The sequence below is a fragment of the Lineus longissimus genome, chromosome 11 (assembly GCF_910592395.1).
Source record: "Lineus longissimus chromosome 11, tnLinLong1.2, whole genome shotgun sequence".
Taxonomy (NCBI): domain Eukaryota; kingdom Metazoa; phylum Nemertea; class Pilidiophora; order Heteronemertea; family Lineidae; genus Lineus; species Lineus longissimus.
The window spans coordinates 14,000,985-14,014,862 of NC_088318.1; the positions used below are offsets into that span (position 1 = coordinate 14,000,985).

At 42.8% G+C, this 13,878-nt stretch overlaps 2 protein-coding genes across 2 annotated transcripts; both read right to left on the reverse strand.

The window, feature by feature from the left end:
• Positions 1 to 620: 620 nt before the first annotated feature.
• Positions 621 to 6,374, reverse strand: LOC135496280 (uncharacterized). Its single transcript, XM_064785527.1, has 2 exons — positions 6,226 to 6,374; positions 621 to 4,452 (listed from the first exon to the last, which is right to left on the reverse strand). Exon 2 carries the CDS (start codon positions 4,436 to 4,438, stop codon positions 2,576 to 2,578), a length of 1,863 nt encoding a protein of 620 aa, XP_064641597.1. The 5' UTR covers positions 4,439 to 4,452; positions 6,226 to 6,374; the 3' UTR covers positions 621 to 2,575.
• A 131-nt stretch (positions 6,375 to 6,505) lies between these two features.
• On the reverse strand, positions 6,506 to 12,477 carry LOC135496281 (uncharacterized). The gene is made up of 2 exons (XM_064785528.1): positions 12,418 to 12,477; positions 6,506 to 8,998 (listed from the first exon to the last, which is right to left on the reverse strand). The coding sequence occupies exon 2, from the start codon at positions 8,982 to 8,984 to the stop codon at positions 7,122 to 7,124; it is 1,863 nt and encodes a 620-aa protein (XP_064641598.1). The 5' UTR covers positions 8,985 to 8,998; positions 12,418 to 12,477; the 3' UTR covers positions 6,506 to 7,121.
• Between the last annotated feature and the right edge of the window lie 1,401 nt (positions 12,478 to 13,878).

Consider the following 13,878-nt stretch of genomic DNA (forward strand, 5'->3'; position numbering starts at 1 on the left):
TGCAACTGCGTCAATATGTACAGAATACATGTACATGTATATTTTATCATTGCCGTTGTGAAGACAGGCATACAAATTCTATAAGAATACAAAGTTTCAGCAAATTTGCATACGTGATACATGTAACTGCACTACGGCATTGTGTATAACTGCATTTCTATTTCCCTGAGACACAATTAAATACGAACGGTGTACCCTTTTAAGGTGAGCAACGATACGTAAAGAAGAACGTAAGACAGATTCAAAAAGCTGATAAATGTTTATCGTGCGTTTCGCAAACTAAGTGTTCATAGATGTCTGCCCAAGCTTCATGGTGTGCCTGTGAGAAAAGGACTCGGGTGGATCTTCGGGACGACCAATTCCCTTTAACATGAGTAGTCACAACACTAATTGATATCATTCATCATATCAAATGATGCGTGTACATGTTGTATATGCATGGGCGGGGAACAACCAAAACAATTCATCGATATTGATCGGTAGTTAAGGTATATTCAGCTTGACGATACACTTGCGCACTTTTAGCATGCATTCCATTTAGATGCAAAATTTTTAAAAAATGTGGATTTTACTGGAGCGCTGCATTCATAATGTGACTTCCAACGTAACGCACACTGTATACGTGTTTACACTGATAGGGACAGTGCAAGTATCAATGTACTACTTGAGACGCTTCGAATTGATAGTCAATATTTCGTAAAGGGGGTCGAGTGGAAGGCCATTGTCAGCATCTGCTGTTTTAGAGACTGCAAATGTACTTCTCGCTGTAGAAATATAATGTAGTCATAAGGCGAAATGACAAAAGGCAACTTGGCATCAGGCATATTGACTTTAGGCTGTGGCATGCTACTTGACATGCCACGTCTGTGAAAAACTTCATCGGCCGATGTTAAAGTATTTTTCCTTTTTTTTATGTGTTTGGAACATACCTCTCTCACCTATGTGCGCCTGATCGGCGAACAATAGTAACGAAAAGGGTGAAGACTCTCTCGGGTTCTCCTTCAAAATAACAATCCAATTATTTTTGTATTTGAATGTGGCGCGGAGGAACTTGAAAAACGCTTGACACTATTTCTTTGCATGTTTGGCAATATAGTATACGGCCTACCTAAACTGAATTCAATACAGTCCGTTCTAGCAAATGCCATCGTTCAAATACATAATATGAAATATTTCATTGAATTCTCATCACGAGTGACCTAGACGCAGTGAAAATAGCCCGGCATTCACGAAGCTAAAAAAATTAACCACCCATCAGTCCAAGCAACCGAAGTCAAGCGACGCGCATACGTCGCGAGCTATTTTATTCGCTGCAAACTGCGACGGGGCCACGAAATCGTCGTGTGGACATCGCTCTGTCACAGGTCGAAGCGAATAAAGCGCCGCTAACGAGCGATTAAAGTGGCAGGTACCTGCGATAATAATCTGCGATCAAAACTAGCGATCTCCTGTTTTACCCGCAGACGAGTGCTCTTTTGTGGCACATAGCAGCGTTATATAATCGCAGGTAGCAGTGACTAAAATCGTTCGTGTGCGGGGCGCTTTAGGCTGACTGAACATTTGCAATAACACAGCAGCTTGTCGAGGTTTCTCCTCTGATGAAATAAGAAGAGAATCCTTAAAACAGACAAAAACAACCGATGGATTTAAGCTACCAAATTCGAAAAACTTGTTACCTTGGCATCAACGAAACCAACTTTTTGAGTGAACGAGTGTCCCACAGTTACGTGACTTGCAAGCGATCTCCGCCGAACATCACAAGTGGCGAATGGATTCGCACAAAATGAACCACAAAACAATCTGACCAGAACACGGATAACTTGTTCGCTGGGTTGACGCAATTAGCAATCGAGACGATGGCATTGTTCTACATTTACAGTGTACATCGTAATTGGTTTGTTTAAATACCGCGTTGACATGGCGACCAACGATTCGCTATCATTGTAAAGAGTGACTTATCTACAAAATGATATTTGTTCAATTTGTTTAAAAGCGCGTCAGTGCTTATTTTAAACTCTTTTTCACATTATTTTACCATATTCAGTTACAGGAACTCGGACCATTGGCAACCCAGAGTCTCGTCGCATTGTACATTACTGACAGTTGTGCATGTAGCCCGTATAATCATATTTTATAATGCAATATTTAAGAACAGTCATAGTCAAGAAGGAAGAAAACGCATTAACGGAAATTTTGAAAAAATAAAAGCAACTGGGACTTTACTCCCGGGACTACTGTAGTACTCGTCGGGCCATGTCGTGACTAACTAACTGTTCGATCATTTTTAGATATACATGTACAAGACACCACAGCGGGAGGGGCGGAACTGTCTTTCAAAAGGATCAAAACGCCACAATGGCAAAACCATTACAAAGTGGGGCGCCACCGGCCGGTCTCTTTAACCTCTTAAAGGGCAATGGTATGCTGGGTAATACAGTACAGTATTCCGTGGTAAGTTGCATGATGGCAGCGAGCTTTACGGATAGTATAGATAAATCATGCTCTGCACTCTGGCGGCAGCCACACATGTAGATAAATTGACAACGTGTATAAGACAGAATTATAAATGTATCGCTTAGAGCAAAACACGCTGTTCGCCATCAAGCTCGACGTTCAGTTTAATTCTCTTGAACCTCTGTGGATTCAGCACAGCGAGTCGGATCCTTTTTCTTGTTTTGCTGCAGAGGTATATGATCATCCGGAACCAGCGCCCAAAACGGTCATCCAACAAGATGGCGATGTCCAGGCGCCGCAGAGTCAGACAGAGCTCTTTCTGTTTTCCCATCTCGTCGGAGAGCGTCGACATGATCGCGATGAGATAGTTCAACAACATGACCGCCGAGGCGTAATAATACGTGATGTGCGCCAACATGACGTAGCTTGTGAGATCTGTGAAGTTGAAGTTACCACTTTCGATAAGAAACAGTGTATAGATACTCGTTCCGAGATTGCTGAAGTTCGTATCGGTGTGCGGCAAACAAATCATAAAGAAATATGCATAAATCACCCAAATGAACACCGTAAAGAAGGCGAATTTTATCAGCGTTGTCGCCATCTTTTGTAAAGTTATCGCGAAGAGTCCGAAAATTGGCAAAAGTTCCAATATGTACATGAAGGACATTAGAATCAGGGGAAGAGAAACTGCCTTGGCCATGTTGATGGAGTCCGGATCCGACTTCTTGGAAACGTAGAAGTTTGACAAACTGACCATTGCCAGCAAATACTGGATCACTCTGTAGAATACAGTATAAGAAACGTACTTTCTGAAAATATGGAAGAACCCTCCGTGGAGCTTCCACCTGTCTTTTTCAAGGACGTAATATGTGAATTCTACGATATCATAGGCTATTATAAGCCAGCTCAAGTAGACAGACAGATCGGAGAAGAACAGCGTGAAGTCGATGGGTGGGTCATCTCCGCCCGCTTTACAGAGACGGTAATTTGGTTCCGAAATGCAGTTAAGGGTTCGGTTTATCATCAACTTCGGGTCCAACACCACTAGACTTACGAGGAACATGATCCTCACGAAGAACCAAAAAATAATAAACGGAATGGCGCGAATAAACTTCCGTGTGATCCATTGCTGTACGACGGGATGTTGATGGATCTTGTTTTCGTCGAAGCTTTTCAGCATGTTCGGCGTCAACATCCGGATGAAACGAAGCGGCGAGCGTAGCTCCCTCTTTCGGCTGGAACCACTTTCGTAGTCATCTATATCATAATCAGCGTATGTACACATCCCAACCTCAGCAATGACTTCGTAATATATTTCCTTCGTTTCTAAGATTATCCGGAAAAGTCCGAACGTCCCGTATTTCGCAGCGGCCTCTAGTGGTCGAAAGCCTAACACATCTTCGTGGAAGAGGAGTTTCTTTAACGTTCCGACATCATATATATTCATCACTGCCTTCAGCATTTCCATATACATATATTCAAAGCCGTCAGCACAGTTGCAGGCTCTGACCAGCGTGTGAATGACGTTACATCCTTCAATATCGGTATTCAAGACATTCGCCCCGTCTTTGAGCATGCACACAAAAACCCTTCGCGATGCACTAGCTGCAGCGACACAAAGTGGCGTCTCAAACTCAATGCGGCTGTTTTCTTCACGCAAATCCTTCAACTTTTTCGAATACGATGGGCAGTAAAGAAACCTCTTGTTCAGAAGGCCTAATTTTTCATCTGTTCCACATTTCATCATGTTGTTGTAACCCTCGACGTCGTCCGATTTTAAGATATCATACCACGCCTTAAATTTGTCCATGTGTAGCGGGTTCATCAGCGTATCATAATCTCTCTCATTTGGGTTGTAGTACCCCATGTCAGACAACGGGATGTCGTTCGATTCGCTTTTGCTCGACCCAGCGGGCCAGTTCGGGGTGTTCTCGACTGAGAAGAACCTAGGGTCGTCCTTGCCGTGCTTCTCATTGGGATCCATTCTGAGGGCGGCCGCTAGAAGTAGAAAGAATAATATGTTACAAATAATTACACGGATACATCTGGTCCAGTGGTGCACGTGGGACCCATGCCAAACATCGGCTATTCCGGGCGTCTAGTCTATTTTAAATGTAGTAATGAAAATTGTGTATAAAGGTGCAAAATTACAGTTCCAGACATGTGCCATAAAAAAAGATATGAAAAACTGGATTGTGATTTCCCTTGTGTATCGAAACAGGCGGCGGAGAGTAATGAGTCACAGTTCGATCCAGTCCAGTGTTCCTCGATCAAGGGTTTTAAAGGCCGTTCGTCAAAAATTAAAAATTTGTAAGTGAATTTGAAAACTTGCTACTGCGTCAATATGTACAGAATACATGTACATGTATATTTTATCATTGCCGTTGTGAAGACAGGCATACAAATTCTATAAGAATACAAACTTTCAGCAAATTTGCATGCGTGATACATGTAACTGCACTACGGCATTGTGTATAACTGCATTTCTATTTCCCTGAGACACAATTAAATACGAACGGTGTACCCCTTTAAGGTGAGCAACGATACGTAAAGAACGTAAGACAGATTCAAAAAGCTGATAAATGTTTATCGTGTGTTTCGCAAACTTAGTGTTCGTATATGTCTGCCCAAGCTTCATGGTGTGCCTGTGAGAAAAGGACTCGGGTGGATCTTCGGGACGACCAGTTCCCTTTAACATGAGTCGTCACAACACTAATTCATATCAAACATCATATCAAATGATGCGTGTATAGGGCCTATGCATAGGCAGGGAACAACCAAAACAATTCATCGATATTCAGCTTGACGATACACTTGCGCAATTATAGCATGCATTCCATTAGATGCAAAATTTCAAAAAAAATGTGGATTTTACTGGAGCGCTGCATTCATAATGTGGCTTCCAACGTAACGCACACTGTTTACGTGTTTACTCTGATAGGGACAGTGCAAGTATAAATGTACTACTTGAGACTCTTCGAATTGATAGTCAATATTTCGTAAAGGGGGTCGAGTGGAAGGCCATTGTCAGCATCTGCTGTTTTAGAGACCGCAAATGTACTTCTCGCTGTAGAAATATAATGTAGTCATAAGGCGAAATGACAAAAGGCAACTTGGCATCAGGCATATTGATTTTAGGCTATAGCATGCTACTAGACATGCCATGTCTGTGAAAAACTTCATCGGTCGATGTTAAAGTATTTTTCCTTTTTTTTATGTGTTTGGAACATACCTCTCCCACCTATGTGCGCCTGATCGGCGAAAAATGGTAACGGAAAGGGTGAAGACTCTCTCGAGTTCTCCTTCAAAATAACAATCCAATTATGTTTTGTATTTGAATGTGGCGCGGAGGAACTTGAACAACGCCGCGAGCTATTTAAGTCGCTGCAAACTGCAACGGGGCCACGAAATCTTCGTGTAGACATCGCTCTGTCACAGTTCGAAGCAACTAAAGCGCCGCGCCATCGAGCGATTAAAGTGGCAGGTACCTGCGATAATAATCTGCGATCAAAACTAGCGATCTCCTGTTTTACCCGCAGACGAGTGCTCTTTTGTGGCACATAGCAGCGTTATATAATCGCAGGTAGCAGTGTAAATCGCTCGTGTGCGGGGCACTTTAGGCTGACTGAACATTTGCAATATCAAAACAGCTTGTCGAGGTTTCTCCTCTGATGAAATAAGAAGAGAATCCTTAAAACAGACAAAAACAACCGACGGATTTAAGCTACCAAAATTCGAAAAACGTGTTACCTTGGCATCAACGAAACCAACCTTTTTGAGTGAACGAGTGTCCCACAGTTACTTGACTTGCAAGCGATCTCCGGCGAACGTCACAAGTGGCGAATGGATTCAGCCGGGAAAGCACAAACAATCTTACCAGAACACGGATATATTGAACGCTGGGTTGACGCAATCAACAGCCGAGACAGAAAATCAACAAGTTCTGTTCAAATGATGGCATTGTTCCACATTTACAGTGTAACTGGTTTGTTTAAGTGCCGCGTTGACATGGCAACCAACGATTCGATATCATTGTAAACAGTGACTTATCTACAAAACGATATTTGTTCAGTTTGTTTAAAAGTGCGTCAGTGCTTTTTTAAAACTCTTTTCACATTATTTTACAATGTTCAATTACAGGAACTCGGACCATTGGCAACCCAGAGTCTCGTCGCATTGTACATTACTGACAGCTGTGCATATGTAGCCCGTATAATCATATTTTATAATGCAATATTTAAGAACAGTCATAGTCAAGAAGGAAAAAAACGCATTAACGGAAATTTTGAAAAAATAAAAGCAACTGGGACTTTACTCCCGGGACTACTGTAGTACTCGTCGGGCCATGTCGTGACTAACTTACTGTTCGATCATTTTTAGATATACATGTACAAGACACCACAGCGGGAGGGGCGGAACTGTCTTTCAAAAGGATCAAAACGCCACAATGGCAAAACCATTACAAAGTGGGGCGCCACCGGCCGGTCTCTCTAACCTCTTGAAGGGCAATGGTATGCTGGGTAATACAGTACAGTATTCCGTGGTAAGTTGCATGATGGCAGCGAGCTTTACGGATAGTATAGATAAATCATGCTCTGCACTCTGGCGGCAGCCACACATGTAGATAAATTGACAACGTGTATGAGACAGAATTATAAATGTATCGCTTAGAGCAAAACACTCTGTTCGCCATCAAGCTCGACGTTCAGTTTAATTCTCTTGAACCTCTGTGGATTCAGCACAGCCAGTCGGATCCTTTTTCTTGTTTTGCTGCAGAGGTATATGATCCTCCGGAACCAGCGCCCAAAACGGTCATCCAACAAGATGGCGATGTCCAGGCGCCGCAGAGTCAGACAGAGCTCTTTCTGTTTTCCCATCTCGTCGGAAATCGTCGACATGATCGCGATGAGATAGTTCAACAACATGACCGCCGAGGCGTAATAATACGTGATGTGCGCCAACATGACGTAGCTTGTGAGAATTGTGAAGTTGAAGTTACCACTTTCGATAAGAAACAGTGTATAGATACTCGTTCCGAGATTGCTGAAGTTCGTATCGGTGTGCGGCAAACAAATCATAAAGAAATATGCATAAATCACCCAAATGAACACCGTAAAGAAGGTGAATTTTATCAGCGTTGTCGCCATCTTTTGTAAAGTTATCGCGAAGAGTCCAAAATTAGGCAAAAGTTCCAACATGTAAATGAAGGACATTAGAATCAGGGGAAGAGAAACTGCCTTGGCCAGGTTGATGGAGTCCGGATCCGACTTGATGGAAAAGTAGAAGTTTGTCAAACTGACCACTGCCAGCAAATCCTGGATCACTCTGTAGAATACAGTATAAGATACGTACTTTCTGAAAATATGCAAGAACCCTCCGTGGAGCTTCCACCTGTCTTTTTCAAGGACGTAATATGTGAATTCTACGATATCATAGGCTATTATAAGCCAGCTCAAGTAGACGGACAGATCGGAGAAGAACAGCGTGAAGTTGATGGGTGGGTCATCTCCGGCCCCGCTACAGCTACGGTGACCTGGTTCCGAAATGCAGTTCAAGCTTCGGTTTATCATCAACCCTGGGTCCAACACCACTAGACTTACGAGGAACATGATCCTCACGCTGAACCAAAAAATGATAAACGGAATGGCGCGAATAAACTTCCGTGTGATCCATTGCTGTACGACGGGATGTTGATGGATCTTGTTTTCGTCGAAGCTTTTCAGCATGTTCGGCGTCAACATCCGGATGAAACGAAGCGGCGAGCGTAGCTCCCTCTTTCGGCTGGAACCACTTTCGTAGTCATCGACATCATAATCAGCGTATGTACACATCCCGACCTCATCAATGACTTCGTAATATATTTCCTTCGTTTCTAAGATTATCCGGAAAAGTCCGAAAGTCCCGTATTTCGCAGCGGCCTCTAGCGGTCGAAAGCCTAAAACATCTTCGTGGAAGAGGAGTTTCTTTAACGTTCCGACATCATACATATTCATCACTGCCTTCAGCATTTCCATATACATATATTCAAAGCCGTCAACACAGTTACAGGCTCTGACCAGCGTGTGAATGACGTTACATCCTTCAATATCGGTATTCAAGACATTCGCCCCGTCTTTGAGCATGCACACAAAAACCCTTCGCGATGCACTAGCTGCAGCGACACAAAGTGGCGTCTCAAACTCAATGCGGCTGTTATCTTTTCGCAAATCCTTCAACTTTTTCGAATACGCTGTGCAGTAAAGAAACTTCTTGTTCAGAAGGCCTAATTTTTCATCTGTTTCACATTTCATCATGTTGTTGTAACCCTCGACGTCGTCCGATTTTAAGATATCATACCACGCCTTAAATTTGTCCATGTGTAGCGGGTTCATCAGCGTATCATAATCTCTCTCATTTGGGTTGTAGTACCCCATGTCAGATAACGGGATGTCGTTCGATTCGCTTTTGCTCGACCCAGCGGGCCAGTTCGGGGTGTTCTCGTCTGAGAAGACCCTGGGGTCGTCCATGCCGTGCTTCTCATTGGGATCCATTCTGAGGGCGGCCGCTAGAAGTAGAAAGAATAATATGTTACAAATAATTACACGGATACATCTGGTCTAGTGGCAAGGGTCTAGTGGTGTACGTGGGACCCATGCCAAACATCGGCTATTCCAGGCGTCTAGTCTATTTTTAATGTAGTTTGAAACGTGCACCTAAGTTCACCATGCCCCCCCCCCTACTATAATCAGTGGATCCCTGTATCACATTGTCCATAATCAAGGTCTTAGCTTGTTGTCAAAGAGCTCTGTGTTTAATCTTGCACAAGAAAGTTAAGGTCTACCAATTTAGATCAAAATAAGGCTGTCTTTTATACGGATTAAGCTTTTGCAATTGTCAGCTAGTGCATGCAGCAGCAGGACAGCTCCAGGTTGTCCAAAGGTTTGTAGTTGTCAGATGGCCGCGTTGGCAGATGATGTTGATGACGTTGACGACCTTGGGAGAGAACGTGGAAGACAGAAGGAAAAAAGTGTATATACATGTATATACAAAATTATCGTGCGTTTGAGTTTCCTTCTTTTGCCTGATGTCTTAGAGTTGTTTAAAAACTTTAAATATTCACCGTATTTGTTTGGAACTAAAATTCATTTCTCCAAAATAGTTAACGAAAAGTGTGTATAAAGGTGCAATATTACAGTTCACGACATGTGCTATAAAAAAAGATATGAAAAACTGGATTGTGATTCCCCTTGTGTATCGAAACAGGCGGCGGAGAGTAATGAGTCACAGTTCGATCCAGTCCAGTGTTCCTCGATCCAGGGTTTTGAAGGTCGTTCGTCAAAAATTAAGAAATTGTAATTGAATTTGAAAACTTGCAACTGCGTCAATATGTACAGAATACATGTACATGTATATTTTATCATTGCCGTTGTGAAGACAGGCATCCAAATGCTATAAGAATACAAAGTTTCAGCAAATTTGCATGCGTGATACATGTAACTGCACTACGGCATTGTGTATAACTGCATTTCTATTTCCCTGAGGCACAATTAAATACGAACGGTGTACCCTTTTAAGGTGAGCAACGATACGTAAAGAACGTAAGACAGATTCAAAAAGCTGATAAATGTTTATCGTGCGTTTCGCAAACTAAGTGTTCATATATAGATGTCCGTGAGAAAAGGACTCGAGTGGATCTTCGGGACGACCAGTTCCCTTTAACATGAGTCGTCACAACACTAATTCATATCATACATCATATCAAAGGAACAACCAAAACAATTCATCGATATTGATCGGTAGTTACGGTACACTCAGTTTGACGATAAACTTGCACAATTATAGCATGCATTCCATTCAGACGCAAAATTTCAAAAAAATTTGGATTTTACTGGAGCGCTGCATTCATGATGTGACTTCCAACGTAGCGCACACTGTATACGTGTTTACACTGATAGGGACAGTGCAAGTATAAATGTACTACTTGAGACTCTTCGAATTGATAGTCAATATTTCGTAAAGGGGGTCGAGTGGAAGGCCATTGTCAGCATCTGCTGTTTTAGAGACTGCAAATGTACTTCTCGCTGTAGAAATATAATGTAGTCATAAGGCGAAATGACGAAAGGCAACTTGGCATCAGGCATATTGACTTTAGGCTGAAGCATGCTACTAGACATGCCATGTCTGTGAAAAACTTCATCGGTCGATGTTAAAGTATTTTTCCTTTTTTTAAGTGTTTGGAACATACCTCTCCCACCTATGTGCGCCTGATCGGCGAACAATAGTAACGAAAAGGGTGAAGACTCTCTCGGGTTCTCCTTCAAAATAACAATCCAATTTTTTTTTTTGTATTTGAATGTGAACGGAGGAACTCGAAAAACGCTTGACACTATTTCTTTGCATGTTTGGCAATATAGTACGGCCTACCTAAACTGAATTCAATACAGTCCGTTCTAGCAAATGCCATCGTTCAAATATATAATATGAAATATTTCATTGAATTCTCATCACGAGTGACCTCGACTCAGTGAAAATAGCCCGGCATTCACGAAGCTAAGAAAATTAACCGCCCATCAGTCCAAGCAACCGAAGTCAAGCGATGCGCATACGCTGCGAGCTATTTTAGTCGCTGCTAACTGCGACGGGGGCACGAAATCGTCGTGTAGACATCGCTCTGTCACAGTTCTAAGCAACTAAAGCGCCGCGCCAACGAGCGATTAAAGTGGCAGGTACCTGCGATAATAATCTGCGATAAAAACCAGCGATCTCCTGTTTTACCCGCAGACGAGTGCTCTTTTGTGGCACATAGCAGCGTTATATAATCGCAGGTAGCAGTGACTTAAATCGCTCGTGTGCGGGGCACTTTAGGCTGACTGAACATTTGCAATAACATAGCAGCTTGTCGAGGTTTCTCCTCTGATGAAATAAGAAGAGAATACTTAAAACAGACAAAAACAACCGATGGATTTAAGCTACCAAAATCGAAAAACTTGTTACCTTGGCATCAACGAAACCAACTTTTTGAGTGAACGAGTGTCCCACAGTTACGTGACTTGCAAGAGATCTCCGCCGAACGTCAAAGGTGGCGAATGGATTCAGCCGGGAAAGCACAAACAATCTGACCAGAACACGGATATATTGTGCGCTGGGTTGACGCAATCAACAGCCGAGACAGAAAATCAACAAATACTGTTCAAATGATGGCATTGTTCCACATTTACAGTGAAATTGGTTTGTTTAAGTGCCGCGTTGACATGGCAACCAACGATTCGCTATCATTGTAAACAGTGACTTATCTACAAAATGATATTTGTTCATTTTAAAAGCGCGTCAGTGCTTATTTTAAACTCTTTTTCACATTATTTTACCATGTTCAGTTACAGGAACTCGGACCATTGGCAACCCAGAGTCTCGTCGCATTGTACATTACTGACAGCTGTGCATATGTAGCCCGTATAATCATATTTTATAATGCAATATTTAAGAACCGTCATAGTCAAGAAGGAAAAAAACGCATTTAACCGAAATTTTGAAAAAATAAAAACAACTGGGACTTTACTCCCGGGATTTCTGTAGTACTCGTCGGGCCATGTCGTGACTAACTTACTGTTCGATCATTTTTAGATATACATGTACAAGACACCACAGCGGGAGCGGCGGAACTGTCTTTCAAAAGGATTCCTCTCACCATCAAACCAAGCTTGTCAGTCTCGGGAGGTTCCAGTTGTCGCTGAAGCTGCAACAATTCCCCATTTAAAAATGTCAGTTCAGCGGGGCTTTGACAATCCCATGGTACGATGGATATTCGGACGATTTTATCATTAAGCCTGATTCATCAAGGTTCATCTTTCAAAAGAGAGAAGGGATAATTTTGACTTGTAACGGGTCATTATGTTTAAATCAATGTTGGTAATTTGTCTTCAGCCATGTTCCAAAGCTATCAAAAAACGATTCGACGGATTATAACAACAAATATTACATGCTTACTTGACAGACGATAGAACGGCTCCCTCCGTAATCCGGGAAGATGAATCGCCTTTGGTAGCGCGCTTGTCATCTGCGCTGGGTCAATCGAATATCATTTTTAGAGAGGCGCACCCTGCTTTAATTGGCACTATTGGTTGGGTGTGATCTGTAAACATTATACAACATGCCGCCTCAAATTGCTTCAAGGTATGATTTAAATTCTCATCCAATTGAAACGCATACCATGTGAAAATCGAGCTGGGTACACTCGAGGAAAAATAAGAGCACTTCACGTTGAGGTAAGTGCGAACGCTCCGATATCTCGTGACGTAAAAGCCTCGCACTACATGTATTCCAAAATTGGTCCCAGTCCGGATATATACTTGAAAAACGAACAACCTCTTGTCTGAAAAATGTGACCGCGTACAGAATTTGTTGGGCCAGCATATTTTAGACTTGTGGTCCGTCGTCGGCTATCCTGAACCAATTCAAACAAACCAATCACAAGAGATGATAATTGTGACGATATGACTTTCCCCAGGGGCGTATAGCTAGCTTTTGGTCTGGAGGAGGGGGGAGGCTCTGTGGCAAAAAAACACATGTCTTGGTGACTTAGGCAATGTCAGGACGTTCTGCAGGTCTCGCCATTGGTAATCGTACAAAATCATCGCCGGCCTGGTCCAGACCGCATGGCTCAGTGTATATTTCAGCACTCCGTTCCGTAAAGTTTCTGGTCGCTGCGTCATCCTAATTTGGTCTCCTTGGTGAGGAACGAGGCCGGTCCACTGCCTCCGGAGTGTAGATTGTTAGACCGACCTGGATACAAGTCGGAGCTTGTTTCAATTCAATGCCCAGCTTCACTTTCAAACAGCGGGACCATATTATTTCAAGGGCGTAGTAAGCGGGGATCCCCTCTGCCCGACCTCAGAGTAACCAGACTGTAAGGCCCGACCCCCACCCCTTTTTTTAACATTTCTAAGTGGAAATAGTGCCATATAAATGTAACTTTACCTACTGACTTACTGGCACTATTTCGCCTTTACAGATATAGTCCCCATTTTCTCACAGTTTGAAATGTTGACGTCTGAAGGGGCCAATTCGATTGCTCATATTGAATCATGGGTCGAAAGTCCAAATAAGTTTCAGATTACAGAACCAAACTCCGGTGGATAAGTCGTTGGCAGTGGGCTGTATACCATATACATTGGCAGTTAAAACCTCGTCTCGCAAATGGATTCACGAGAGCGCCAACAAAACGCTGCTTTCTGCCTGAGCATGGTACTCCCCAATTACCCCGGCTCATCAGCCATCATCACTATTGACGTTTACAGTTTTGTCCACTGGTGTCGAACACGTGCAAGGGACTTACGGTGGTATTTGTATTGACCTCCTGGTCAACGGCCTCGTGATCTGATTGAAGACAAGATCGAATCGCAGGATGTTGTTAAACTGGTTTTAATCGTCGGAATCAAAAACGTGTCG

Excerpts from the sequence above, each read along its gene's own strand:
- LOC135496281 (XM_064785528.1), bottom strand. The coding sequence starts at position 8,984 with ATGGATCCCAATGAGAAGCACGGCATGGACGACCCCAGGGTCTTCTCA.
- LOC135496280 (XM_064785527.1), bottom strand. The coding sequence starts at position 4,438 with ATGGATCCCAATGAGAAGCACGGCAAGGACGACCCTAGGTTCTTCTCA.